This window comes from Bos indicus x Bos taurus, chromosome 16 (assembly GCF_003369695.1).
Source record: "Bos indicus x Bos taurus breed Angus x Brahman F1 hybrid chromosome 16, Bos_hybrid_MaternalHap_v2.0, whole genome shotgun sequence".
Classification (NCBI taxonomy): Eukaryota; Metazoa; Chordata; class Mammalia; order Artiodactyla; family Bovidae; genus Bos; species Bos indicus x Bos taurus.
Genome location: NC_040091.1, coordinates 79,709,856 through 79,732,423, shown reverse-complemented (window position 1 = coordinate 79,732,423; position 22,568 = coordinate 79,709,856). Strand labels below are relative to the sequence as shown.

Genomic DNA, 22,568 nt, shown 5'->3' with positions numbered 1-22,568 from the left:
CCCACCAGCCTCACAGCCACCTCTTGTCGGAAGGACGAAGGGCCACAGGCTGGAGCCCCGGTTGAGTTACCAGGGCTCAAGAGATGCTGTAATTTCTCCTGTGTCACACTGCACAGAGAGGCCAGAAAGAGTCCCCTTTCTTGGGGAAGGTTTGCTGCAGAGCTGGTGAGCTCAAACCCGACCGCCGGGCTCAGTGCTGCCTGCCCGGTGGACGCGGACACGGGCAACCTCAGCGCAGGGACTGGGGGCCATCCCAGCGGGATGAATTCGGGCCGAGGTGGATCAAACTGTCGCTCGCCGGCCTGTCCAGAGTCCTTCCGTGAGGGTGCACAGCTGGGAGTCGGGTAAGGTCAGGGAAGGGCGTGGTCTGCTCGGGGGCGGGGCCTTCCCGGGTGCGCGGCAAAAGCGCCCGGGGCCAGACCTGCAGGGGGCGTGGTCTGTTCGGGGCGGGGCCTTCCGGGGCACGAGCAGCAGTCACCGGGCCTCGGCTGGCGGCGGGGCGTGGCTATGCTCGGTTCCGGGGCGTGGTCTTCTCGAGGGCGGGGCCTTCCCGGGTGCGCGGCAAAGGCTCCCGGCTCCCGGGGCCAGACCGGCGGCGGGGCGGGGCCAGGCCTGCAGGGGCGGGGCCTGCGGCGGACCGGCGGCGGCGGCGGCGGCGCGGGGCCATGGCGGCCGGCGAGCCTAAGGCCGGCGGGCGGGCGCTGCGCGCGGCGCAGGTGGACGACGTGGCGTCGGCCTCCAACTTCCGCGCCTTCGAGCTGCTGCACCTGCACCTGGACCTGAGGGCCGAGTTCGGGCCGCCGGGGCCAGGCCCGGGCAGCCGCGGGCTGAGCGGCTCGGCGGTGCTGGACTTGCGCTGCCGGGCGCCCGGCGGCGCCACGGAGCTGCGGCTGGACTCGCACCCGTGCGTGGACGTGACGGCGGCGGCCCTGAGGCGGGGGCGGCCGGAGCCGGGGCGGCCGGAGCCGGAGCCTGAGCCGCTGCCGGTGTGCACGCAGCCGTTCTCGCACTACGGCCAGGCCCTGTGCTTGCGCTTCTCGCAGCCCTGCGCCGCAGGCGAGTGCCTGCAGGTGCGGATCACCTACCGCGTCGGCGAGGGACCCGGGGTGAGTACCCGCAGCCCCCGCGCCTCCTCGGCCAGGTGACTCCCCACCCCCCGCCTCTGGTCCTGCTGGTCTTCAGCCAGATGCCTCCGCCCCCTCCCCGCCGTCTCTAGCCCCCTGCCTCCTCCAGGCTGGACAGCAGACGGTTCCCGAGCTGAGTTTAGGGCTGTCGGTGCGCCCGGCCTGGGCTGGGCCCTGGTGGTGCTCTGCTCGGGGGCAGCCCTGAAGACGCTGGCTCGTTACCCGCTGCTGACTCAGCCCATTGTTGCAGGTGCCCGTCTAGTGCCCGAGGCAGGAACAGCTCCGAGACTGGGCACTTACTATTTATTGTTTCCTCCTGGATGTGATGAACAAAAGAATTTGAGTAAAAGTGAAAACCAGAATTAGGGTGGACCAGGCTTTGTAGCAGAGAAGGCAATGGCAACCCACTCCGGTACTATTGCCTGGAAAATCCCATGGACGGAGGAGCCTGGAAGGCTGCAGTCCATGGGGTCGCAGAGAGTCGGACACGACTGAGCGACTTCACTTTCACTTTTCACTTTCATGCATTGGAGAAGGAAATGGCAACCCAGTCCAGTGTTCTTGCCTGGAGAATCCCAGGAACGGCACAGCCTGGTGGGCTGCCGTCTGTGGGGTCGCACAGAGTCGAACACGACTGAAGCGACTTAGCAGCAGCAGCAGCAGGCTTTGTAATAATTGGCTTTCTCTCTGTTGACTCTTAAATTCTAAACCGGGGTGGGGGAGGTGGGGCAAGTGTAGCAGTTGGAAAGAGCATCTTGTGGGTCCCTCTGTGAGAATCGCAGCCCTTTCTCTGGTGGGGTGGGCGTCCCGCCCACCCAGGAAGCCTGCGCTTCTGGTGGCACTTCCCCTTTTGCTCTTAGAACTGGCTCAAAGGGCATTTCTTTTTCCATCTTCTACCATTAGGGACGTACATGAACCATAAGATAGAATTTGTTTGAAAAATTAAAGTCCAAAGCAGTGTGGATTGACCTCTCAGGCAAAGGAAAAAGCCTGGCCTCTGCGGGTAACTTGCTCTAGAGGAACATGTGGAGCGCGTGGAAATGTGTTTGGTTGCTCTGTTACGTTCTGGTTCGCGGTTGGGGGCAGAAATTAAGGACAATAAGTGAAAAAATTAGGCCTCCTGGGCTTGCTTACCAAAAGTGGCACCTGAAGTTGAATTTCGGAATTAAACAGCTTTCATTTAAGACTTGATGGCAGACACCCATGCTCCCCGGAGAGCTGTCCTTTGCCCTGTGGAGGTCCCCAGTGGGCACAGTTCCTGTTCCGCTGTCCCGGGGGGGGGCGCTCACCTTGGTCACCGTGGGCCACGGTGTCTCCTGGATTTGATTCTGCTGTGTGTCCTGCCAGCCCCCTTCATTGTCTTCTCTTCATGTCATTAAAACAAAAGCAAGCAAAACTCAAGCAAAGAGGATGAGTAGGGGATTGTGGTTGAAGGTATGAGAGTCATTGTTTACAGAGCTGAGCCTGACAACAGTTGTCTTTACATAGGTCCTCATACGGTGCCTAGTTCCTCTGACTGCCAGCTCAGTATACTTGTTTTCATCAATAGGATTTATTTTTTTTTAACTGTTTAGATTACCAGGAAAACTGAGCATATAGGACAGTTTCCATAAACCCCCAACACACACGCACACACACACCACACACACACCACACGCACACACACACCACACACACACATGCACACACACATGTACACACCACACAAACACGCACACACCACACACACGCACACACCACACACACGCACACACCACACACACACCCCCCACACACACACGCACGCACACACACACGCACACCACACATGCACACACCACAAACACACCACACACACACGCACACCACACACACAAACACACCACACACACGCCACACGCACACACACACCACACACACACATGCACACACATGTACACACCACACACGCACACACCACACACACAAACACACCACACACACGCCACACGCGCACACACACACACACGCACGCACCACACACACGCACGCACACCACACACACACCGCACACACGTGCACACACATGCACATACCACACAAACACACACACACACACATACACACCACCACCACCACCCCCCTTATTAGCACCTTACGAGTGGGATACACTTGTTACAATTAATGAGCCAGTACTGATACCCTATTATAAACTGGAATCTATAGTATTTCCAGATTGCCTTATTGAGCAGCTTTCATGTACAAGGTGTTATTAGAGTGTTGGGTCTTTTAAATTTTTCTTTTTTGTATTATAGTTGATTTACAATGTTGGTTTCAGGTGTACAGCAGCCTTAGGTTTTAAAGTGTCCTCTGCTCCAGGGTCCCATCCAGAAATCCAGGTGCGTGTCCCTCTGTCGCGTTTGTGGGCTCCTCTTGGCCGTGATGATTCCTTAGATGTTCCTGTTTTGGTGACTTAGATAGTTTTGAGCAGTGGTGTGCCCCTCTATTGGAATTTATCTTCTGTTTTTTCTCATGATGAGATTGGGGTTATGAAGTTTGCTTGGTTTTCATAGATTATTTTCCTTAGAGCAGTTTCGGTTTCCCAGCGAAGTTGAACGGAGGTTCATAGAGATAAGGTGTCACTTCTGTAACGTCATGTTGAGGGCAATGGTATCGGCCTGATTTATGGCCTCTGTGCTGGCCTCCAGTCACCAGGCTGAAGCACCAGGCTGTTGGGGTCTGCACAGGACGTCTCTCTCTCCCCTGCCCCCACTTCCGTCTTACTGGACTCTGAGTGAGACTTGTTACAGTTTGCGCATGCACACACACATACACACGTGCACACATGCAAAGAAAACCCCAGCTTCCCAACGTGTCTCCCTTATGCCTCTCATAAATCGGTCTCAGCGCCTCTGTGGTTTAAGCCCTTGACCACACACAGCTGCCCGGCTCCATGAAAGCCACATTCCCCGCCTGCCCGTGCTGCTCCCACCTCCTGGACATTATCTCCCTTCCTTCTGGCTGTTTAAACCCTGCCCGCTGTTGAGGGTGCAGCCTAGGGGTTTTGCTTCCACTCTGAGACCCTCCTGGGGCCCCTCAGCTGCACACGGCATCCGTGTTAGACGTAAGCTCTGCTGTGGGCAGAGTTTGGGTTTGTAATAATGGCTCAGATGTGCCCTCGATTAAGGGCTGACAGAAGACAACTCAGGAATCACAGCTGGGACGTCCCTGGGGGTCCAGTGGCTAAGACTCCGCAGTCCCAGTGCAGGGGGCTGGGGTTCGATTCCTGTCCACGGGACTAGATCTTGCACGCTGTAACCGAAAAGATCCCACATGCTGCAACTAAGACCAGGTATAGCCAAGTAATAAACAAGCAAAATAAACATTGGGAGCAGGGGAAGAATCATAGCCAGTGCCTGTAACGTAAAGCACATTGATCCTCCTGCTTGGCCGGTGGGTTCTTCATCGTCGGCACCACCCGGGAAGCCCCTAACACTCACTCTGAAAGGGTGAATTTCAGGGATGGGAACGCCTGTCAGTCAACCTCCTTGCTGTCAGCGTCTGCTTTTCTGTGTCTTTCATCACAAGTTGAAGAACAGCTTCTTCAGCATTTGTTTCTTGGTGAGAAGTTACTACAGTGAGGAGGACACAGGAGGGAGGCAGGACCAGGGGGCTGGAGGCAGCTCGGGAATTCTCGAGGCCCAGGGACATGTGCAGAGAAGGCACTGGCGACCCACTGCAGCACTCTCGCCTGGAAACTCTCATGGACGGAGGAGCCTGGTGGGCCGCAGTCCATGGGGTCGCAGAGAGTTGGACACGACTGAGCGACTTCACTTTCACTTTTCACTTTCATGCATTGGAGAAGGAAATGGCAACCCACTCCAGTGTTCTTGCCTGGAGAATCCCAGGGACAGGGGAGCCTGGCCGGCTGCCATCTACGGGGTCGCACAGGGTCGGACACGACTGAAGCGACTTAGCAGCAGCAGCAGCAGGGACACACGAGGCGTGATCCCTTGGTGGTGTCTGCCCCGGGAGGTAGACGTCGGGCCGCGGCCTGGACTCCAGGGGGATTAAACACGCAGCTGGAGAGAGCTTCTGCTCTGAGCTGTTCCCGGAAGTCCCCTGCAGCCCACGCGGCTGTACCTGCCTGGGGCCCCCCAGGGCTGTCGGCTCTGAGCGGCACGCCCCTCCCCGCAGGTGTGCTGGCTGGCTCCGGAGCAGACGGCGGGAAGGAAGAAGCCCTTCGTCTACACCCAGGGCCAGGCCGTCCTGAACCGAGCCTTCTTCCCGTGCTTTGACACTCCCGCCGTGAAGTGCAGATACTCCGCTCTTCTCGAGGTGAGGGGACCATGTGTCCCTGCCCTGGGGATTGGAATGGTCATCTCCATCAGGTCACCTTTCAGGGGACGCTTACAGACCCTCTGAAGAACTCCTCCACCTGCAAAAGTTTTATCTGTGCTAAACCCCATTGGTTGAGCCCTACTTTCTGGAAGCCTCTGTACTTCAGGTGGACTGCAGGCTGCCGTCATCACCGGGCAGGTTGCTGATGGAAAGCAGCCTCTGTCCAGGTGAGAGCTCGCCGGTGTTCTCTGTCCTCAGGTCCCAGATGGCTTCACCGCCGTAATGAGTGCTGACGCCTGGGAGGAGCGAGGCCCCAATAAGTTCTTCTTCCGGATGAGTCAGCCCATCCCGTCCTATCTGATAGCCTTGGCCATCGGAGATCTGGTTTCGGCTGAAGTTGGACCCAGGTAGGAGACCAAGATCCCGGAGGCAAGACTGGACCAACCTCCAAGCAAGGAGGCCTCTGACCAGCGTGCAGGCCTGTTGGGGGGTTCTTGGGGCGGTGTCGGCCTGTTGGGGGGTCTTGGGGCGGTGTCGGCCTGTTGGGGGGTTCTTGGGGCAGTGTCAGCCTGTTGGGGGGTTCTTGGGGCGGTGTCGGCCTGCTGGGGGGTTCTTGGGGCGGTGTCGGCCTGCTGGGGGGTCTTGGGGCGGTGTCGGCCTGTTGGGGGGTTCTTGGGGCGGTGTTGGCCTGTTGGGGGGTTCTTGGGGCGGTGTCGGCCTGCCCCGAGTCCGGGCTTTTCTGCGGCACAGGGTGCGGCGTGAGGGCATCAGAGGACTCTTTCCCCCTCCTCCCTCCCATCCTGTGCTGAGACCCAGTCCTGCCATGTTCTGGCCCTGTGCAGAGAGCGCTCTGAGCTCAGGCAGCAGTTTTAGGAGGTCACCTTCTAGCTACGATGTGCGCTTTCTTATCGCTACCAAATCTCCCTGCCTTCTCTGGCGCTTAATCCTGGAAACACCCGCCTCGCGGTCCCCGTCTCCCTCCCAGGAGGCCCGAGGACGCTGTCCCCTGTCTGCTCCGGATGCAGAGGCCCAGGCTTGGGCCGACTCTGTGAAGGGAGGGGGCTTTAGTGGAGGTGAATAAGGAGTTTGTCAGATGTAACCAAAGAGAAGTTGACCGGGAGCCTGGGTTCTGCTCATCGTCCTGTCTCCCGGCGCTTTGTCCCGCGGCGGGAGGCTCGGTTGGACGTGGCTCTCCTGGTGGCGGTGCTGTCCTTCGTTCTGCCGGCCCCAGAGGCGCTGGCCGGGCGCCAGGCCGCAGACAGGGCTCGGCAGTGGCACCAGCGCCACGCGCCTCCGCTCCCGAGGTCAGAGGGAGCGCTGGGCAGGCCCGTCGGCCTCCGCTTCCAGCCACGGGCTCCGGGCAGCCCCGGGCCTGCGAGACAAGGGCTCCCTTCCTGGGGGACAGGGCAGTGGGTGACCGGAAGCACGTCAGCCCGCAGCTGCAGGAGAGCAGAGAAGGAGAGGGACGTCTTCCAGGGGTTTCCTCCTGCCAGGTTCTGTTAGGAAGCGGACGAGCTGCTGGTGCGGAGCAAGAACAGTCGTTTCTGAAGACACTGGGCAGACGGGGAGCTGGGGCTCAGTGCGGGGGAGGCCTGCTGCCTGCAGGAGCCCCCAGGGCCCTCCCGGTGCCCACTCTGCGGGTGGGGCTGGCCCTCAGCTCTGGGTGGGCCTCAGCTCTGCTGCAGGTCGCCTCCCCATGGGCTCCCTGGCTCCCTGGGAGGCTGAAGCCGGCTGGTCCCTCCGGGCTCTAACCCCCGCGCCACCCTCTCTGCATCCTTGTCCGCAGGAGCCGGGTGTGGGCTGAGCCCTGCCTCATCGACGCTGCCAAGGAGGAGTATGACGGAGTCATAGAGGAGTTTCTGGCAACGGGAGAGAAGCTCTTTGGACCCTATGTGTGGGGAAGGTGAGGTGTCACGGGAGCTTCACGTCTGCGGTTCCCGCACGCTGGGGTGCAGGGGCGGGGAGGAGAGGACAGCCAGCCTGACCCACCGTGGCCGTGGCCGTGACCGAGGTGGGCCCAGGGTGGGCATCTCAGGACAGCGGCGAGCAGGCGGGTGCTGGGTCGGAGATGGGATTCGCTGTGCGGATGTGGCTGACTTAACCTTTCCCGTCACTGGGGGCAGACCCGCTCTCTGTTTGCCGTCTTCAGACTTGAGGTCCCCCTGACAAGAGGCCCCGTCAGGCCTGCCAGTCCCGCGTGGGGAGCTGGGTGCGAGGGAGCCGGTCTCATCCCCCTGGGAAGGGCTGGGAGAGGAGTCCCTGGCACGGGGCACTGGGGACCGCCTGGTGACGGGAGGGAGCCACCCCCAGTGACCGCCCGCCCCGGCAGGTACGACGTGCTCTTCATGCCCCCGTCCTTCCCGTTCGGGGGGATGGAGAACCCCTGCTTGACCTTCGTCACTCCCTGCCTTCTGGCCGGGGACCGCTCCCTGGCCGACGTCATCATCCACGAGATCGCCCACAGCTGGTTTGGGAACCTGGTGACCAACGCCAACTGGGGGGAGTTCTGGCTGAACGAAGGCTTCACCATGTACGCCCAGAGGAGGATCTCCTCCGTTCTGTTTGGTGAGTCGCAGGGACCCATCTCCCCGTTCGGGGCCTGCCAGGCTCCCTCTGGGGTGTCCCGGGGGTGGTGGTGCAGGGAGCCCCTGGACGGCCGTGGAGGCCCACTCACAACAGTTACGCTTATCACGCCCGGTCCCAGCCTTGACCGGGTGCTTCGCTCACCGCCTGCACTGCTGTGTACGACGCTGTTTTCCCCTCTGATGTGTTCACAAGGCAGAGAGGTGGGAAGCGTGCTCACCGCCACTTAGCAGCTGAAGGCAGACCCTCAAACTGCGCCCAGCTGTGCTTTTGAAATACATTCTCAGCACCGTCTCTTTATTGAAAGCCCACAGTGTCTAGGTGCTTTTTGTTTTTTTTATTCTTTCTCTGATTAAAATCTACCTTGGTACGTATGGGAAAGTACACAGCAAAACATTTACCTGCCGTTTCACCATTCGGAGATGGTCGGTGGATGTCCTTTCCGATGTATCACCAGCTCTGTGTGTGTGTGAAACATTTACCTGCCGTTTCACCATTCGGAGATGGTCGGTGGATGTCCTTTCCGATGTATCACTGGCTCTGTGTGTGTGTGAATCATTTACCTGCTGTTTCACCATTCGGAGATGGTCGGTGGATGTCCTTTCCGATGTATCACTGGCTCTGTGTGTGTGTGAATCATTTACCTGCCGTTTCACCATTCGGAGATGGTCGGTGGATGTCCTTTCCGATGTATCACCAGCTCTGTGTGTGTGTGAATCATCAGGCCATACGTGGTTTTAGAACTGTTGTTTTTTGTTACCTTAGTAAAGTTAAATGTTTTCCTGAGTCATTAAATTTTCTTGTACGGATGCAGAAGAATTTAAATTCATAATTTATTCCGTCAGCCTCCAGTTGTAGGTTGGTCTGTAATTTTTTTTTTTTTTAATTTAAACAAAAAAAATCTTAATGTGGTGGTGTTGTTGTTGCTGTTTTGGCCACACCTAGGGGCATGTGGGATCTCAGTTCCCGACCAAGAGTTGAGCCCACACCCCTTGAAGTTGAAGCACACTCTTAGCCACTGAATTGCCAGGGAGGTCCCTCATTTCTCCAACAAAATAATATTCTGGTAAACATCTTTACGCAGGTTCATGTGTATCTCAGGTGATTTCAGTAAATTCTTTGAAACGTGCTTGTCAGGACTTGAACATTTTAAAGGGCGCTTTTTTTTTTAGCACATATTGTCTCCTGCCTCCCAGAAAGTGTGTAGAGGTTTATTCTTTCATCAGTGGGCACGGAGCAGGCGGTCTCAGCCGCTGGGAGCCCCGCAGTGGCCTCTGAGCGCTATGCACGCTGGGCCCTGACGCGGGCGGGCTGCCACCCCAGGGCAGAGCATCTCGCAGGAGGCGTGTGGCTGGTGCGCACCGTCCTGCCAGGAGGAGGCCGGGGACCCGAGGAAAGGCTTGGGGACAGTGTCTCCTGTCGATAGGAACGGTCAGATGGGAAGGTCAGACTCCTGTCTCTGCAGACACCATCACGCTGCACAGAAGGCCCCTGTCAGCGGGACAGTGTGCGGAAGAGAGGCCGAGGGTCGGCTGGCCACAGCCTCCCTGCCCGCGGTCTCCGGGGAGCACCCCGGCTCACAGGGCACCTTGGGGAGGCGCACGTGAGGTGCCAGCTCCTCTTCTGCCCCACAGGGCCTGCCTACACCTGCTTGGAAGCCGCCACCGGCCGGGCGCTGCTGCGGCAGCACATGGACGTCACGGGCGAGGACCACCCGCTGAACAAGCTGCGCGTGAGGATCGAGCCAGGTCAGGGCCCTCCCGCCCCGCCGTGGGCCGGAGCCCTAGCGGCTCCGCCAGCGCACCCCGGTCCCTCGGGCGGGAGGAGCCCCCAAGGCCCTCCGAGCTGCTCCGGCCAGTCCTGAGCACCTCCGTGTTGCCCTGCTTGTCCGGGTCCCTGTCACTCTCGAGGCCCTTTGCCGCCCCCTGTCCTTGGTCAGCTCAGCCCCTTGGGGTTTGTCACATGACAGAGAGCGTGACCCAGAAAGCCCGTGACTGCTTCGAGGTTTTTGTTTCCTAACATTGTTATTTCCACGTGTGACTAATTGAAACCTTTCTGTGCAACTGAAGCCTCTGACTCCAATGGAAAGCTCCCTGTGGATGGACAGTTAGTTAACTTGGCTCCAGAGCATCTGCAGAAACCCCCATTGTTCTGGTGGGCGGCCACACGGGGGGTTGACATGGGGCTGGGAAGACCCCACGAACACAGCAACCCCGGGCTCTTCCTGTCATCCCTCTCGAGACCCTGGAGACAGGTCGGGGTGGGTCAGGAGCACTCCTGGCCGAGCTGCCCTGGGGGTGGGAGTCAGTCGCTCTGAATCCAGAGCTCTCTGCAGGGGTCGACCCAGACGACACCTACAACGAGACCCCCTACGAGAAGGGCTTCTGCTTCGTCTCCTACCTGGCCCACCTGGTGGGTGACCAGGGCCAGTTTGACGACTTCCTCAAGGTAATCAGCTCGAGGGGAGGGGGCCCCGCTGGGTGGGGAGTGGGGGCTCTGGGCAGCTGACCGTGCCTCCCCTTCGTCCTCACAGGCCTACGTGGACGAATTCAAGTTCCAGAGCATCTTAGCTGACGACTTCCTGGACTTCTTCCTGGACTCTTTCCCTGAGCTGAAGAAACAGAGGGTGGATTCCATCCCGGGTGAGCAGAGGAGCCGGCCCAGGGCTTCCAGGAGGTTGTGCAGGGTGGGGTCTGCTTCCCGCCCTGAGGGACCAGTGTGTCCCCTGGGGGTGGCGCTCTGGGGTGGCCCAGGGCCCCACAGAAGGACCTCCGCCACCCCCGCTTCCTTCCCCCATTCGGCCTTTCTGCTCCTCTCTGCCCTCTGGATTCCCTGTCTCTGAGACACACAGTCAGATCCTGAGCCCTGCCCAGGCCACTGCCGCCCCAAGGGGCTCCCTGGGCAGGACCAGGGCAGCTGCCCTGCCTGGGGAGCCAGTGGGAGGCCTGCTTCCTGGGGGCGAGCGCTGCCTGTGGCCCGGAGGCTTGCCCCTGCTCCCTGCTCTTTGCTGGGCCCCATCCAGCCAGCTCCCGCCCCGGCTGGGAGGGCGGGGCTCCCGGCTGCTGAGGGCGGGACCCCAGAGCACAGGAGCCTCAGCATAGCTGCTCTGCTCGTGGGGGTGGGCTGTGTCCCCTGTCGTCCTGAGGGCTCATTTCTGCACAGAATAGGCCCCGGTGGGAAGGGGGGCAGCCGGGGCTGTCGGCGTCACGGGGGCTGGGGCCCTGCAGAGCAGTAGCCGTGTGGGCAGTGGTGTCCGCCTTCGGGGAGCACTTGGGGCTGATGGAGGTGGGAGGTCTCGGGAGCCCCGGCAGGCTGGCCGTGGCACTGCCGGGGAGTTCTGACAGGGTCTTCTCTTCCGCCAAGCAGGACTGGAGTTTGATCGCTGGCTGGACACCCCGGGCTGGCCACCTTACCTCCCGGACCTCTCCCCCGGGGACTCGCTCATGAGGCCGGCTGAGGAGCTGGCCCAGCTGTGGGCGGCCGAGGAGCTGGACCCGAGGGCCATCAATGCCATGCCCACCTCTGCCTGGAAAACCTACCAGCTGGTGTACTTCCTGGATAAGATCCTGCAGAAGTCCCCGCTCCCTCCTGGTGAGAAAGGGCGGGCCTCTTGACACCTGTTGGGAGCGGGGCGGGGGAGGGGGGGGAGCGGGCCAGCGTGGGGTGGAGCGTCCACACGCGTGAAGCCAGCGGCTCACGGGGTCCTTGGCTGTGCGGGGCAGTCTCCCTTGCCGTGACACCCTCTCATCCCCCTGGCTGCTCTGTGAGCCCGGGGCACCAACAGCTTACTCAGCTGGTAGGTGGGGTGGGGTGCAGCTCCGCCTGGCTCCCGCCCTTCAGCACGAGTGCCCTGTTGCTTCTCAGCCAGAAATAGTACCAAGGGCTGCACCCCAGAAAAGCCGGCTAGCCCGTGCTGGTGCGAGGCACGGTGGGCAGAGCGTCTGGGGCACACGCTCTGGTCTGGGGAGGAAGACTGTTGGAGATTGGGATGATACACGTATACATTTTATCTTATAGTTTTAAAAACTTTCATTGGCAAATAATTGCTTTACAAACTCATGTTGGTTTCTGCTGTACATCAGCGTGAATCTGCCATAAGTATACATGTGTCCCGTCCATCTTGAACCTTCCTCCCGGCCCGCTGATGTACTTTTTTAATGCTTATTTTATTTACTTATTCATTTGGCTGCGCTGGATCTTAGTTTTGGCGTTCGAATTCTTTAGTTGCGGCCTGTGGTATCTACTTCCCCAGGCAGGGGTTGAAGCTGGGCCCCCTGCTTCGGAAGCGCGGGGTCTTAAGCACTAGCCCACCAGGGACGGCCCCCTCTGTGTGACGTCAAGGGAAGGTGGTTGGAGGAGCTGTGGAGCTGGGGCAAGCACACGTCCAGGGCGCAACTGCGTCGGGCCCAAAGGCTCAGGATGAGTGGGTGCCTGGAGCCCTCAGAGACGTGACTCTGGAGCTCCTGGAGGCCGCGGCCTCCTCGGCGTGGGGCTCTGCTGGCAGTCTTTCATGACCCATTTCTTTTCTCCAGGAAACGTGAAGAAACTTGGAGAGACGTACCCAAAGATCTCAAACGCCCAGAATGCAGAGCTGCGGCTGCGATGGGGCCAGATTGTCCTCAAGAATGACCACCAGGAGGACTTCTGGAAAGTGAAGGAATTCCTGCACAGCCAGGTGGGTGCCCCCGGCTCCCTGTCCCCCTCGGGCACACGGTGGGCAGGGCCATGCAGGCTGCCATCTCTGAGGCAAAGGGCCTGGCAGGTCCCGAGAGCAGGCTGTGGTGCCGCCCTGTGGGGGAGACGGCCCGGTCTGTGCACCTGTGCTGGTTAGCTGGAGAGGCCCAAGGGGAGGGGGCTGGTCAGCGTTGACCGGACGCTGGGAGGGAGGCGAGAGGGGTCATGCATCAGCCAGGCCGGTCTGGGGAGAGGCCAGTGGCTAGGAGAAGCGAGGGAAGCTGAGCAAAGGGTCCGGCCACCTGGGGAGGCCTGTGCTTGAGGGTTCAGAGGCCAGCCGGCCTGCTGGGGAGGTCGTTCCCTGATTCCAGAGCAGGGCAGGAGCCTGGGGCCAGGCTGGGTCAGGCTGCCTCCCGAGCCCCGGAGCCTCCCGCCTCGGGTCAGCATCCTGTGTGTGACCGTTCGGTGCGGATGTGCGGGCACGGCTTCCTTCTTGGCTGCGGCTCGTCCTCCGGAGCCCCGTTTGAGGGTTAGGCACTGCAGTCCTGGCCGTGTGCTGCTGCCTCGGACCTCTGACCTCTTGGAGCTCTGAGATGTGGAGCCTCCTGCATGCCCACCCACTCGGTTCTGTCGCGTGTGGACATATCCAGGAACGTGACCGTGGAGACCTAGCCGTGTGGGTCTGTGGCCTCTGAGAAGATTCCAGAACACAAGGCCTTGTGTCTGGGAAGCCCCCCACCCCTTCCAGCACTGAAATCCACATCCCTTTGGGCCCTGGGGCAACAGGAGGCTGGGTCGCAGACCCACTGGGCTGTCAGATGGGCCCGGGGCGGAGCTGGGGCAGACCCTTGAGCTGGCCGACAGGCCCTGACAGGCCCTGAGCACGAGCCGTCTCTCGCAGGGGAAACAGAAGTACACCCTCCCGCTGTACCACGCCATGATGGCGGGCAGCAAGGCCGCCCAGACCCTCGCCAAGGAGACCTTTGCCGCCACAGCTCCCCAGCTGCATAGCAACGTGGTGCACTACGTCCAGCAGATCTTGGAGCCCCTGGGCAGGTAGAGGCTCCGCCCCGGCCTCTGCAGGCTCCGCGCACAGCAGCTGCTCCAGGTCAAGGCCCCACGAGGGCACCTGTTCCCCGACGCTGGGCTTCTGCTCTGACGGGCCGGCCCTGGACCCAGCCTGTGACCGAGAACCTCCCTGCTCCCTGGGCTGGGGGTGGCAGGCCTCCCCACCGCACCGGGGTCTCGGGAGAGCAGGAAGCGTTTTCTTTTTTCTTTCTTTTTTTATTCTTTAATTTTTTTTGCTGATTCTTGAAATACTGTGCCAAGGGCTAATTTCTGGAGATTCTTTTTTCAGGTTTAATCATTATTTTAATAAATATTTTTAAACGAAAGGTATTCTGGTGGCTGAAATTCCTTCTCCCAGGCCCTGCTCTGTTCTGAGCAGGTCAGGGCAGGATGTTCTCCCCGTCCTTCGGGGGCCCGGGCTGGAGGTGGCGTGCCCCTGAGCTGTGAGGAGCAGGGCTGCGTGGGGCTCTGTGGAACGTGTCCACGTCAGTGGCAGCCACGCTCCCAGAGGGGGCAGGCCCTCCTCTGCAGGCCTCGCCCCCTCTGTAAGGCGCTGAGATGGCTGAGCCCTGGAGTGTTTTCTCTGCCCCGCCAGGTCCCGGGTCTGCAGCTCAGTGTGTGGTCAGAAGTAGAGTCTGCCCAGAACTTCAGCCCAAGCTCTGATTGATTTCCAAGTGGGGATCGAAGCAGTTAGCAACCTGGGGTGGGGGGAGGGTCACAGAGAAGCACTTAAATATCTCCAAGTGGGTCTTCCTAGAGCCAGGCTCTGTAGCTCTTGTGGCTCTGTACTGGTGGCGAGGTCCGTGAAGGACCCCCACCCTGTCCAGCAAACTGTCTCCTTGGCTGGGCCGGGGCTGCCCCAGCTGCTGTTACAGGCGAGGACTGCCGTGGCCCCGGGACGCCTCAGCGTCCAGGCGCTCAGCCTCGATTCCGTGTGGACCCCAGGATGTGTGATCCCCGGGACACCGAGGACCCTGAGGACCCCTGTGCCCCCATCAGCGTCCAGGTGCTCAGCCTCGGTTCTGTGCTGACCCCGGAGCTCTGTGGACCCTGAGGCCCTTCCTCAGCCGGGGTCGAGTCCAGTGGCACAGCAGGCACCTTGAGCTATCACCCCCCACCGCGCCCTGCCGGGGGGCCCGTCTGCTCTCAGAGCTCGAGGTGGGCCCCTGTGTCGTCCCTGCCCCATCCTGGAGGTAAGCTGGGCTCTGTCCAGGCAGAGAGGGTCCGGGGGGCCCTGGCCCGCACCACCCCCTGCCACAGCCCTGGCCTGGCCCCCGCCTGCCTTCACTCTCACAGGCTGACCCTGGAGGGAAGGCTTGTCTGCCCGCTTGTCCTGTGCAGCCCCTGCAGGCCTGCCCCCGCCAAGGCCCTCTTGGGTCACAGCCGCGGCCGCCGCTGCCCTGGAGGGCCGGCTCAGGAGCACGTGAGCGTGAGTCGTCCTGAGGCTGGAGCCGGTTCGCCCACATTCCAGGGCTGGGGTAGAGGGCGTGCCTCGGGCTGTGGGGGAGGCTGGAGGGCTGGGGAGCTCTCCCCGCCTCCCAGTCTGGCCTGGCCCCCCACGTCTGGGCCGAGGGAGGGGCTGGGACCTCAGTGCCAGAGCGGGGTACCTGTCCTCCTGGGGGTTAAAGTAAGGCAGGGGTGCCCTCTCGGGAGACTGAGCAGGAGCCATCCCAGCCCTGGTGCTGACCAAGGAGGAGGGCGAGGGGTGCTCAGATGTTGCATCTTTGACGTGTAAAAAAAACATCCGGAGAAGACCCAGGGCTATCAGGCCCACAGAACCTTGTCTTCAAGGGTGGGAAATGGAAGAGACCCCTGGGTCTGACCCCTGGCTGCCCCCACGCAGGCCTCCGTGGTCTCGGGACAGCCCTTGTGGTTACGGCTGAGCTCATGGAGGGGCCATGGGTGGGAGGGGTCCCCTGCCCACAGGGAGGGCGAGGGCGTCTGCGGGGAGCACCAGCTGGGGATTCAAACCTCAGCCCCACTTCACCAGCCCGCCTGGCCCGGGTGAGTCTGTGGGCCACCAGCTGCCACCCTGAGAGCCCTGTTGAGGGTCAGATGGGGCCTGCTCCCTGAAGAGCACCCAGCTGGGCCCAGGGAGCCGGGCCTCCGACGCTAGAGGGCAGCAGGCCAGTACCGGTCGGGCCAGGCAGATGGGTAAGCACAGCCGCACGGGTCTGGCCCCCTCACTTATGGCCCCAGAGGCGGCTCTGTCGGGAGCAGGGAAGTGGGGGGTCCTTCTGACAGCGCCAGGGCTCCCAGACACGGCTGCAGCAACCCCGAGGCTCAGGTGGCGTCAGGCAGGCAGGGGGTGCCGAGACCTTGCCCCCAGCCTCCTGCCAGCGGTGGGCCCATGGCTGGGGCCCTGCGGCCGCCATTCCAGCAGCCCTGAGTGTTGCCCTGCGTCCGGAGTCTTCCCCAGACCTCCGCCCCCTCCCTGCCTGCCCTGCCTGCCTGCTGGCCCCTAGTCCTCAGTCCTGCAGGTAGCCTTCCTGACCCAGCCCTGACCCCCGTCCCCTCCCGTCCCCTCTGCCCAGCCCCAGCCTGGCCCCCCTGAGGAATTTCCTGAGCAGAGAGGGCACATGCCCACCCAGCGGCTGCCCGCCCAGGCCACTGCCCTGGGCCCAGCCCCAGAGGGTGCGGGTGACGGGCCTGACAATCATTAAACCAGCCAGGCCTGACTTCCCAGCACCGCAGGCCTGGATCCCAGCCAAGTGGCACAAAGTATGCAAATCACCTGGGCCAGGAGCCCCGTCTAAAGGCCAGGAAATCCCCTCGGCCAATGAGCCGCCAGCTCAGGTTACCGTGGGCGCCTATAAAGGCCCGGGTGCGGGCGGAGCTCCAACGCCCCTACTGAGCGCCCTGGGAGCGCGGCCGGAGCCTCGGTTACCTGGCTACCTGGCGGGCCCCTTCCCCTGGATTTCCTCCTCCGGCAGCCCCTAGCCTGCCTGCCACACCCTCAGCTGCCACGGTAGGACCCCCGCCTGGCCCGGGGGATGGGGAGGGGCTGGTGGAGCTCGGTTCTGAACCTGCGCAAGTGGGAATGCCGGGCCATGTCCTGATGGCAAGGGAAGGACAGAGTGGCCGTGATGGCCAGTCCCTCCCACAGACCCCGGTGGGCAGAGCAGGGAGCCCGGCCTGGTGCCCTGCTCACCACATGCTCTCACCCCACTCTGAGACCTTGGAGCCTCTCTGGAGGAGAGCTTGTCCCAAGACAGGCTGACCTTCCCGCCCTTGGGGCTCTAACTGCCCCAGGCCTGGTGGGAGCAGGATCGCCTGCGGGTGAGGCAGGGTGCGGGCCTCACCAGCCTCCCCCTCTCCCAGGGAGCCCCATGGCTGCGACCTGTGAGATCAGCAACGTTTTCAGCAACTACTTCAGCACCATGTACAGCTCAGACGACCCCACTCTTGCCTCTGTGCCCCCTGCGCCCACCTTTGGGGCCGATGACCTGGTGCTGGCCCTGGGCAGCCCGCAGATGGCCCTGGAGGGCACAGGTGGGTCTCAGGAGGGGCTGGGCATTTGGGGCGAGAGCCTGGGACAGGGAAGGATCCGGCAGGGGGCGGGCTGGGGTGTTGGGACTTGGGGGTACCTGCCTGGGGGCGTGCTAGCCCCCTTCCTGGTCGGAGGAGGGGGGACCCCGGGAATCCCCAGCGGGCGCCGGAGGGGGCTGACCCTTGACTGTGCCGGCCCCTTGCAGAGAAGTCCAGCTGGCTAGGGGAGCAACCCCAGCTGTGGTCCAAGGCGCAGGTCCTGGACTGGATCAGCTACCAGGCAGAGAAGCACAGATGCGACCCCGGCACCATCGACCTCTCACGCTGCGAGCTGGACGGGGCGGCCCTGTGCCGCTGCGCACCCGAGGAGCTGCGCCTGCTGTTCGGGCCCCTGGGGGACCAGCTCTACTCGCAGCTGTGGGACCTCAGTGAGTGCCCCCACCCCGGCAGGGAGGCTGGTTGCCCCAGGGAGGGGAGGGGAGCTGTGCTGACTCTCTGAGCTCTGCCCCCTCATCCTCAGCTTCCAGCTTCCCTGACGAGCTCAGCTGGATCATGGAGCTTCTGGAGAAGGACAGCCTGGCCCTCCAGGAGCCTCTCGGGGAGCAAGGGCCCTTCGGTGAGAGCCCTTCCTCCATCCTTCCCCAGCCTGACGGCCCCCAGCTGGGAGAGCCAGGGCCCCCTCTGACCGCTCATCTCTGCCCCCCAGACCAGGGAAGCCCCTTTGCCCAGGAGATGCTCGAGGACTGCAGGCAGGCCAGCCCCACCTACCCAGGCAGCTTCGGCGCGAGGGCACCCTCCCCGGGCAGCTCCGACGTCTCCACCGCAGGTGAGCCCTCCCTCGGGCGTCTGCTGTCCCGGATGTCCTGAGCCCTGGTCTCCACGGGCCACCAACGCCCAGGCTTTCTGAGAGGACAGGCCCTGGCTGGGCAGTGCTCGGGCTGCTAGGGGCTCACTCTGGCCCGCCCCCCAGGGACTGGCGCGTCTCAGAGCCCCCACGCCTCAGACTCTGGTGGAAGTGACGTGGATTTGGATGCCCCGGACAGCAAGCTCTTTCCCGGGGGTGAGCAGAGGGGGCCTCCTGGCCCCCAAGGGTGCCCCCCTCCCCTGCTCTCCTCTAGGGTTTCCTGGAGGGAGGCTGCCCCCCAGCCCCCAGCCCTCCCACTCCTGACCTTCTGCCCCACCCCCGCCAGACGGCTTTCCTGACTACAAGAAGGGGGAGCTTAAGCACGGGAAGCGGAAAAGGGGCCGGCCCCGAAAGCTGAGCAAAGAGTCCCGAGAGTGTCTGGAAGGCAAGAAGAGCAAGCACGGTGAGTGGGCACCCAAGGGTTGGGGGGCCACATCGTGGGGGGCCCTGGGCTGGGGGCGAGGTGAGGCCGGCTGGCCCTCTCTCCTCCTGATCGGGGCCCTCCACGTGCTCAAGCCATGGGTCCAGCATGCAAGTGGGTCACACCCTAATGGCCAGGCCTGGCTAGGGGGTCCTGTGTGGGGGCAGCGACGGCTACAGGAGGAAGGCCTCAGGCTGGACTCCAGCCTTCCTGCCCGAGGGACACACTGCTGGCGGTGCCAGCAGGCTCAGGCATGGACAGAGGCTTGGCCGCTGGAGGCCCCACCCCCTGAGGGCTCTGCAGGGGTGGCCCTTCCACACCAAGCTCCTACCTGCTGGCCTCAGGCCATCAATGGGCTCCCGCCCCTGGAGCTACCAGGAGGGTCCCACAGCTCGTTCCCCTCCACACACAGGGGGCCTGTTTGCTTCTAGGATTATTTTTTCAAGAAGCTGCCCCTCATCCCCCAGGCAGGGGCCAGCTCCGTCCCCTTCCTGTTGAGCTCTCACCACCCACTGGTGTATTTACTTTTTTATCATTCCTCCTCCAAACTGTGAGCTCCTTAAAGTGGTGCCACTGTGTCTCAACGGCTCTCGTACCCCAGCTAGACGTTGATCAGTCTTTGAGCAGGTTAGACCTCTGTGCCGTGTGACACGTGGTCCTACTGGAGCTCCCCTGGCTGTCTAGTGGGGTAGGCAAGGAGGGAGGCAGCCATCAGTAGACCATGTGCTGGGCCAGGCGGCAGTTGGGGGAGCCACAGGTGCCTGGGCCGCTGACTGATGGAGCTTGGCCTTGTAGCCCCCAGAGGCACCCACCTGTGGGAATTCATCCGTGACATCCTCATCCACCCGGAGCTCAACGAGGGCCTCATGAAGTGGGAGAACCGGCAAGAGGGTGTCTTCAAGTTCCTGCGCTCAGAGGCTGTGGCCCAGCTGTGGGGCCAGAAGAAGAAGAACAGCAGCATGACCTATGAGAAGCTGAGCAGGGCCATGAGGTGGGCAGCTTCGGGTGCCGTCAGGGTCCCACCCCTCAGGCCGGCGTGAGTCCCCTGTGGCGAGGAATCGCAGGGCCTGCCCCTCGTGTGGACGAGCGATGGCCTGGGATGCAGCTGACTGGCCTGCAGCACATACTGAACTTGATCTCACAGGCATTTCTATCATCTGTAAGGCTTGTCCCATGAAAGGCACTTGATGGTGAACAGGGCATTAGCCATGGCCCACACCATTGAAGTAATTAAGCTGCTTGTCTCTGGACCTCAGTTTCCTCCCAGCCCATCGCAAAGGTTTCCTCCAGCCCCCAGACCACACTGCTCCATGCAGAGTCCCGGGGAGGGTCAGGTGCCCCCAACAGAGCTGGGTGAGGGAGCGAAGGCTCCTCCTGTGTGGGACGTGGTTCAGGCCCATTTCCCCTGGGCCAGAGCCCAGCGGGCAGGTCACCTGAGGACCCTGGGCAGGTCAGCCTCTGCCTGGCACCTCTGACCACCTGTCCCCCTCAGGTACTACTACAAGCGGGAGATCCTTGAGCGGGTAGACGGCCGGAGACTTGTCTACAAGTTCGGCAGGAACTCCAGCGGCTGGAAGGAGGAGGAGGTGGTGGGACACAGGAACTGAGGGCCAGACCAACCCTGCAACCACGCTCAACGTGAAGCGCAGCCCCTGGGAGGACCGCCCGGCCGTCAGGGCGCAGCCTGTGCCGTGAAGAGCAGCAGGGGCCCTGGGCCCTCAGCGTCGTCCTGGCCTCTGGGGCCGGTGGCCTCGCGGTCTGCCCTCCTTTTGGAATTACAAGCCTGGAGTTTGAGGTGACTGTGCACTGGCCGTCGCTGCACGTGCAGCCCCTTCTGCCTGATTGGACCTCATTGGACCCCAGCTGGGGACGCCTGCCTCCTGCAGAGGTTGGATGGGCCGAGGAGGCTGCGGGCCCCGGGGCTTGAGAGGGGGGCCCCCTCTCTCTGGACTGGCTTCCACCTCCCCGCTTGGACTCCGCGGGCAGGGGTCAGAGCACTCCCTAATTTATGTGCTATAAATACGGACATGTACATAGGAATCTATTTTTTTCTAAGACGCTCCCTTCCCACGCCTCCCACACCGGGTGCTGGGGCCACACTGGCAGCCCCAGGCCCTCACAGGCCGGTGAGGGTGGGGCTTCTGCTCCCTCCCCGCGTGAAGGGGACGCTCCAATAAAGTGCCTTCTGGACTTTTTCTAACCTTTGTCTTAGCGACCTGTGCACTAAACTCTGCAGCTCTAGCCTGGATGCAGGCAGCAGGGTTGGGAAAGGGGACCAGGGCAGGGCTCTGCTGGCCGGAGGTGAAGGCGGGGCAGATCCTGGGGTGGGCTCCACGTCCCAGAGCTGAGGCTCGAGGGCACAGGCCTGCCGGCTGAGGCTGGGATTGGGTGAGGCCATCCTGCAGACAAGGCGCCGGCCAGGTGACCTGAGCTGAACCAGGCCTCTGCTGCCTGCTTCCCGCGTTGGGCCAGTGTGCATCTGCTGAGGAGTCGGGGGTGCGTGTCCGGCCTCATGGAGTAGATGTCGTGCCTTCCAGCTGAGTCGACGGCAGGCTGAGTAAACGTCAGATAAATCCGAGCTTTTGTTTTCAGACATGGAATCAGTTATGAGCTCGTAGAGGGAAAACAAAGCAAGAAGAGCGCTTGAGACCCCCCCCCAGGAGGCACGGCCCCTGAGACCCCCCCAGGAGGCACTGCCCCTGAGACCCCCTCCCCAGGAGGCACGGCCCCTGAGACCCCCCCTCCCCAGGAGGCACGGCCCCTGAGACCCCCTCCCCAGGAGGCACTGCCCTGTGACCCCCCCCCCCAGGAGGCACGGCCCCTGAGACCCCCTCCCCAGGAGGCACTGCCCTGTGACCCCCCCCCCAGGAGGCACGGCCCCTGTGACCCCCCCCCCAGGAGGCACGGCCCCTGTGACCCCCCCCCAGGAGGCACTGCCCCTGAGACCCCCCCCCAGGAGGCACTGCCCTGTGACCCCCCTCCCCAGGAGGCACGGCCCTGTGACCACCCCCCTAGGAGGCACTGCCCCTGTGACCCCCCCCCCCAGGAGGCACGGCCCCTGTGACCCCCTCCCCAGGAGAGAGACTGCTCCACGGCCCCAGGGACTCGGCCATGGTCATGGGGAGAGATGCTGGCTCCCAGCGGCTTCTCCAGGGTCGGGGCAGCGGATTCCAGACGGTGCAGCTCCGTGTGCACAGGACGACGCATCTGGGCTCTGAGGGGCCGTCCTGGGCGTCCTCCTGAAGTTTCCCCGTGGGCCAACGATTTCCCATCAGCACTTTAGAAGGCCACTTGTGGGTCTGAAATGCTCTTTAGTTGTCTTAGAAATATCAGATTATTCACTAAGGGAATGTGGGTAAGGAAGGGATCAGAGGAAAACAGATGCATGTGCATGCACTACACGTGTGAGTGTGTACATGTGTGTGCGTGTGTTTACATGTGCGTGCACACGTGTTGGGGAGGGCTCATTCACCTTGGAGGACAGGACCTGGGAGAGGAGGGTGGGGAAGTGGTCGGGAGCGGATGGAGCCATGGGAGAAGCTAGAATCCTCTGGAGTCCTTTGGGTAGAGGCGTCCCTTCTGAAGGGGGTCCGTGGCCGGGGCGGGCGGGGATTTAGCCTCCAGCCGCCCCGCTTCAGCGTGTCTGCTGTCCGCTGGGGTCCCGGCCCAACAATCACCTCATTTCTTGAAAATGGCTGCTCTAGGCATTGTGCTAACCTCTCCAGCCAAGTTATCGGGGTCCTCATGCCCCTGGAGGGGCTGCCTGGCTGCCTGCGTCCATTCTGAGAATGGGCCCCGGGCGCCCAGGACCTCCGCCCCCCGGAGGCACAGGTGAGGGTCTGCTGGGCAGGAGCGCCGGGCCCGCCCTTCCTCCTGTGCCAAAGGGCCGAGGCAGCTGCGCCCACAGTGCGCCGACCTTTGTCCTGCTGTTTGCAGTTTATGGGGCGCTTTCCTCCTCCTTTATCTGCTCTGAGCCGCCCCACAGCCTTCAGAGGGGACTGGGCGG

The 22,568-nt window shown here is 62.2% G+C and overlaps 2 protein-coding genes across 2 annotated transcripts; both read left to right on the top strand.

Moving 5' to 3' along the window:
* Nucleotides 1–324: 324 nt before the first annotated feature.
* On the top strand, nt 325–14,078 carry RNPEP (arginyl aminopeptidase). Its single transcript, XM_027565889.1, has 11 exons — nt 325–1,106; nt 5,280–5,420; nt 5,682–5,830; nt 7,210–7,326; nt 7,753–7,988; nt 9,641–9,754; nt 10,342–10,454; nt 10,540–10,648; nt 11,373–11,597; nt 12,539–12,681; nt 13,582–14,078. Exons 1-11 carry the CDS (start codon nt 666–668, stop codon nt 13,738–13,740), a joined length of 1,947 nt encoding a protein of 648 aa, XP_027421690.1. The 5' UTR covers nt 325–665; the 3' UTR covers nt 13,741–14,078.
* Nucleotides 14,079–15,716: 1,638 nt separating this feature from the next.
* On the top strand, nt 15,717–20,762 carry ELF3 (E74 like ETS transcription factor 3). The gene is made up of 9 exons (XM_027565890.1): nt 15,717–16,716; nt 17,070–17,240; nt 17,444–17,665; nt 17,758–17,853; nt 17,944–18,063; nt 18,208–18,297; nt 18,428–18,544; nt 19,358–19,553; nt 20,055–20,762. Exons 2-9 carry the CDS (start codon nt 17,078–17,080, stop codon nt 20,167–20,169), a joined length of 1,119 nt encoding a protein of 372 aa, XP_027421691.1. The 5' UTR covers nt 15,717–16,716; nt 17,070–17,077; the 3' UTR covers nt 20,170–20,762.
* Nucleotides 20,763–22,568: the final 1,806 nt, after the last annotated feature.

Excerpts from the sequence above, each read along its gene's own strand:
- ELF3 (XM_027565890.1), top strand. The coding sequence starts at position 17,078 with ATGGCTGCGACCTGTGAGATCAGCAACGTTTTCAGCAACTACTTCAGC. Across the intron at positions 18,298-18,427 it reads CAGCAAGCTCTTTCCCGGGG|ACGGCTTTCCTGACTACAAG; the intron begins GTGAGCAGAGGG and ends CACCCCCGCCAG. Across the intron at positions 18,545-19,357 it reads AGGCAAGAAGAGCAAGCACG|CCCCCAGAGGCACCCACCTG; the intron begins GTGAGTGGGCAC and ends TTGGCCTTGTAG.
- RNPEP (XM_027565889.1), top strand. The coding sequence starts at position 666 with ATGGCGGCCGGCGAGCCTAAGGCCGGCGGGCGGGCGCTGCGCGCGGCG. Across the intron at positions 7,327-7,752 it reads GGACCCTATGTGTGGGGAAG|GTACGACGTGCTCTTCATGC; the intron begins GTGAGGTGTCAC and ends CCGCCCCGGCAG. Across the intron at positions 11,598-12,538 it reads GAAGTCCCCGCTCCCTCCTG|GAAACGTGAAGAAACTTGGA; the intron begins GTGAGAAAGGGC and ends TCTTTTCTCCAG.